Source organism: Pterocles gutturalis, unplaced genomic scaffold, assembly GCF_000699245.1.
Source record: "Pterocles gutturalis isolate BGI_N339 unplaced genomic scaffold, ASM69924v1 scaffold19093, whole genome shotgun sequence".
Classification (NCBI taxonomy): Eukaryota; Metazoa; Chordata; class Aves; order Pterocliformes; family Pteroclidae; genus Pterocles; species Pterocles gutturalis.
Window position 1 is genome coordinate 1,360 of NW_010126004.1, and position 5,439 is coordinate 6,798.

The window sequence follows — 5,439 nt, forward strand, 5'->3', positions numbered from 1 at the left end:
TATATTGTCACGTATTGGTTAATGGGAGCAACATTTTGGCTTCAAAATGTCAGAGTTCTTCCAGTATTAATACAGAGCATTTCCAATTCATTCTGAAGGAGATTCTTCAGCGTCTCCTGTTTTTGCGTGAGAGGAAAATTTAACGGTTAAGGTCCCAATTCCACCCAGTAAATCGGGGCTGTGAGGCTGCCCGCAGGCACAATGCGAGCGCCCAGCCATTTGTTTTAATTTTTTTCCTTTTTTAAATTGAATCAGGTCATAAAGCAGCAGTTCAGAAATGTACAAGAGAATTCTGATAATGAGCTATAGCACATCTACTGTAATTCAATGCTGGCAGTGAAAAGAAGTAATTAAAAACAGGTACAATTATAGAAAAGGCACCAAGAGCACTGACCCCAGTTTTTTTTTTGCCACAATCTTTTTTTTTTTTTTTTTTTTTTTTCTTTTTTTTAAAGACACCAGTTTAAAAGCTTCTTATGTGTGAATATTTTTAGGCTTCACAACAAGCCTTGCATTTAAACATTGCAGTTGGTGGCCGGGATCAAGCAAGAACAACTATTCCAAAACTAACAATCTCAAATTTACACCAGTCCATTCAGAAATTTTAAACTGCCACGAGCAAAACAAACACACAGGAGCAGTTTCTGATCTCAGACACATGTACAGAACCCACAGTAACGACACGGACTTCAGGAGCTTCTTCCCTTACGTTCCTGTGTAATGAAGATCAGAACCTGGTTCCCATTGTTGAGACTTTGTGACAGTTTTAAATTAGTAGTTCAATTTAAAAAAATCTAATTTCTTTGGCTCCTCACTATGTGGAAATAGCAATATACCATGACACCCCTACAAGATCAGTTTGCATCTTTTTTTTTAAGTTTTACTTAATTTTTTAAAATTTTTTGTGCAATTTTTATTACATTTTCTGACTTCCAGCAGGAGATATGAAAATGTGAAACATATTTTCTACTTTCATACTATTTCTTTTTTTTTTTTTCATTTTATGTTCATTCTAAGTGTTCTTTATTGGAGTGAGTGTATGGTGTTAAGCTAGATACAGTTTTTGTACTCTTATGATTATCTGCTTTGCAAAAGTAACTTAATTTTCTTAAGCAATATTAGCATTCACATTACTTGGCACCATTGGCAAAAAAAAAAAAAAAAAAAGACGGGGGAAAAAAAAAGAAGGAAGGAATAAATAAATTAAATCCAACCAAACCAAACTCCTGGTAGCCAAAATCAAATGTAAACATATCCTTTTTTTTTATTTTTTTTAATTTTTTTTTAAAGTAATGTTGCTCTGCCTTTTTTTCCTAAGTCTAAATACAGTAGCTCTTTTTTTGCCATTTAGTCATGCTTTAGCAAAAATGTTCTTCTAAAGAACATTTAAAATAAAGTTTCTTATAGTGAAATAAAGTTTTTGTTTCATTTTACAGACCATAGCCACTAATGCTTTGCTTTGTTCATTTCTTTTTCTTGAGTTCATGCACATATCTCTGTTTTAATATATACAATATGTACAAACAATACATCCACACTTTTCTTGTTCATTCAGACAAAACTATACAAATAATAATTTTATCTTGCCAAGTTATTGACCCTTTGTGAATAAAATATTTAGTAATTAATCAATATATTCCCTTTCAAATATTTTTTTTTCTCATTTTCCATGTCTACGTTCTATATATACAGAAACTGCCCAGATTTTGATGAAGTAGCCAAAATAACAAATTTACTGGCCAGAATGCAGCACCACTCTGATCTTTAGGTGGTATAAAATGTCCAGGCAACATATGTATGTGACTCTGCAAAATGACAAGAGGTTTGACAAGCACTTAAGATAAAAAGCTACACGTTCTACAAATTACTGTAAGAACTTAATTAAAATAATAGTACATGAAAGTAAGGCTAGAAAATAAAGTGCTGAATATGAGAAAAGGTACATGACGACTGATATGTTTGCAGGTTCTAGTAAAATACCAAAAAAACTTTTTAAAACTTGCTTAAGCTGCTCTCTCCGTTCCTCATGCTTTACCCGTTTATCTCACATACCGACCCCCTCAGTAAGTTCCCACGGGATGTATTAAAAACCTGCAGATTTAAAAAGTTGCATTAAGTGTGCTGTAGAGATTTAAATAAAACACAAAGGACAGAAGTGTGAAGGAAATGAGGATGCATGGACCCAATAAAGATGTACTGATCTAAGCCCCTCCACTGAGACTCTCAAAGCTTCAGCTTCTTGGAGATGACTGACAGGTGCAGGAACAGCATTCTTGTGTTGCTTGTGCATTCCCACCTTTTCTTAACAATATTTTTGGTATAGTATTTGTACAGTTCCACATGTTGTTTAATACAGCCCTATATGAAAAGGGTAATTAATCGCTTCTTCCTTCTTGGAGAATGAAGCAACTCACAATTTCCTCCTGGTGTCTTTTGTTTTCCCCATGATCCAACAGAAGATTGAGTTCCAAGATGTCTTGCTGAACAAATTAAAAGTTGTCCATGAAAGTGCAAATGCAATGACCAAAACATTACTGTTAAAATCCTGCAGCTGGTATTTCCAGAACTGCAGTGGGTATTTTTGTTGTTGTTGCATGTCTCTGCTAAAAACAGAAAATGAAAACAGTCTGAAAAGCAATGTCACATTGCTACGGGATGCTGCTGCGTATCTTCAAGTTCCTTGGCCTTTTTCAATTCTTTCACTCTGAAAAAACAAAGAGGAGCTATATAACACTTCTATTGCAAATCTTTTTCAAGACAGAAAAATCAGAATGACTCCTCACTCTAACCTCCTGTGCAGAAGAGCTAGCTCCCAGAGAACGACGGGAGCGTAGCACCTTCCTGACACCATGAACAGCTTGAAGCACAAGGATGGGCCACTGGAAATCTGAGACAAAAACACACTGGGAAGGATACACTGATTTCCAGCTACTGCCTTCTCCTGGCATTTCTACCCACAGCTGGACTTTGTTCTGCTACTGGCCTGCGTAATTGCTCGGGGGTTTTCTGGGCTGCTGTGAACTGGTTTTGCAGCTGCCTGTGGTTCCAGTGGTTACGGCAAAGGGGCTCTTCCCTGTTTGCCTCTTTTCTCCAGCCGTCACCGAAGCGGTGACACACTGGTGTCAGGCCCAGCGCAGCAGTGGAAAATCAGTCAGTCACACGTATCGGTAGAGAATCTCACGTAACAAAGCATTTAAATGCCAGTAGGAGGAACCGGTATGGGTGTGAAGATAATTTACTTCACACTCACTCCAGCTGCTAGGGGCTGTATTTCCCAGCATGTCGCTGGTAGCAGATTCATTTTTTTCCCAGGCAGCAGCGGAGCACACTGCGTGCCGAGGGAGATGAACCTACAGCGCCGAGGAGTTGGTCTCCCTGGATGTGTCCTGACGCTCCCGTCCTCAGCTCTTTAAGATGCATTCAATACGCTCCCTCCTCTAGCACTTGTCGGCATAAGAACGGAATCATCACTGAAAGCTGAAGTATTTAAAAATTAAATTAAAAGGATGAAGAGAAGGGAATAATGTCAATCTCATCAAATGCAGCCGAATTCTGCATTGGTGCTGGAGCAGCAGCAACCCTCTGCTCAAGCTGACAAACCAGCTCGTGCCAGTGAAGGCTCCCAGCAAAGGAGCCAAACCGAGTAAAATTGGCCCCCCCGGAGCCCGGGGGGCACCCGCCAGCTGAGCCTGTGGCAGCTTGGCTCTGCCACCTCTGGTCCCTGACACCCGCCTCCCTGCGTCCCCTCCGCTGCTGCAAGGGGAGGACCCCAAGGAGCAGAACACCCCCGTTACGGTGACTCAGCAATGCACGGATGTGCCCCACTGATGCATTTGTCCTTGAAAGGACAGCTAGGGAAGGTATGGTACAAAGAACTGCATCAGAGCTGCAAGTCGTGGAGCAGAATCCGACCAGCAGCGACTGAATTTAACACACAGAGTACACACGGATGGTAAAGGATGTTGGGAGAGCTGTGGAGCAGCAACGCCGGTCTGCAGCTTCTGTGTGCAGACCTCCGCTCACACCCTCTTCTGGCTCTTGCGCCAGCCTGCTAATGGAAGGACAGGACGAAGGGACCTGAGCTCTGCACACACACCTCCGTTTCACTGCTCCCTGCGTTCATTTTCTGCATGTGCTGTTACTCAGAATCACGGTCCAAAGGGAGCAGGATGCTTTAACTCTGTTTTAGCTGACTCAAAGCTCTAGCACTCAAAGGTGTTCTCTGTATTTGTGAAACCAGGGAAACCACTAACCAACGGGCAGCTCAGACCTGTGCTGATTACCTGCATCCCACCCAACTGTTCGAGAATATCAAACATGGAAAGACAGTTTGCTAGTCCAAACACACATGCTGTTTTCAGAGCTCAAAGACCTCCATGAGGGGCCGTGGCACTCTGAAATCCGGAGGCGGCAGAGGGGTGCCTCGAACCAGCTCTGGTCCCCAGCCCAGGAAGGGGCAAGGCAGCGAGCAGCCCCATGGGTCCTGAATTCCTGCTTGGGTCGCGCTGAGCCTAAGCGCTTGCCACAACGTCAGAGAGAAATCTTCTACAGGGATGCTCTGGTTCTGCGCAAAGACCCTGCTGGCACGGGGGGAGCGGGGGCTCCGGCACCGCGCAGAAGGCAGCAGCAAGCCTCTGCTCGCCCCACGGTGCGTTGTGGTGCCGCGTGCCCACATCCAGCTCATCCGCTCCTTACAGGAGACAGAGGACTGCCACCGCAAACTGGAAATGCTCACAGATGACATACTGTCTTCAAGATATTTAGTTTTCTTTCTCTTCTTGCAGCAGAAAAGCAGCCTCTCCCTTCAAACCATTACTAATATTTCTATTACTGCACCGCCTAGAAGCAGAAGGTGAGCCAGGATCACTGCTGTGGTAGAAAAATGTGGTGTGCCCCCGTGCACCAGGCAATTGTTAAGGCTTAGGTTAACTATGTTCAAGATACCACCTATTAATGTATGATTTGCAGTGCAACTTCCAAGTGTTTTCTGTTGCACTTCCATACTGTAACGTAAAATTAACCTGTTATTATAGATCTCTTACTGAGAACATGCACATTAGATAAGCTGGTGGCTCTTTCACCGAGACATGCTATACCTTAGTTTAGCACTCCAACATGCAAGCACTACACTAACAAAGCACTTTTGCTGGAAGAATGCAAGACATGCTTTGCTGCAAACTTCAACCTACAGCATGCAATATCTGTACTGGTGCAGACCGATTGGATCTGTTCAACTGGAACACACATGCCAATGGAAGTTAATTACTGCAGCACTCAACTTTTGCACGAGTACAGATCCTATTCAAAAATACGCAACACTTTCCTTGGTCAAGTGTACTTTACATGGGTTTACAGATTTTCAGGCTTATAAAAATATTGCAAGTGCAATGATAATTACTGCTTAGAAACACAGGCGCACACTGGTACAGAATTTCCCTA

At 42.3% G+C, this 5,439-nt stretch overlaps 1 protein-coding gene across 1 annotated transcript in view; it reads right to left on the reverse strand.

Annotated features, from left to right (window-relative positions):
• Positions 1 to 466: 466 nt before the first annotated feature.
• Positions 467 to 5,439, reverse strand: part of CAMTA1 (calmodulin binding transcription activator 1) — a gene marked incomplete at its 5' end in the record, with an annotated part of 25,291 nt that continues 20,318 nt past the window's right edge. The window contains one exon of the mRNA XM_010078814.1: positions 467 to 2,704. Coding sequence (XP_010077116.1) covers positions 2,672 to 2,704 — 33 coding nt within the window. The remainder of the gene's footprint in view (positions 2,705 to 5,439) is intronic.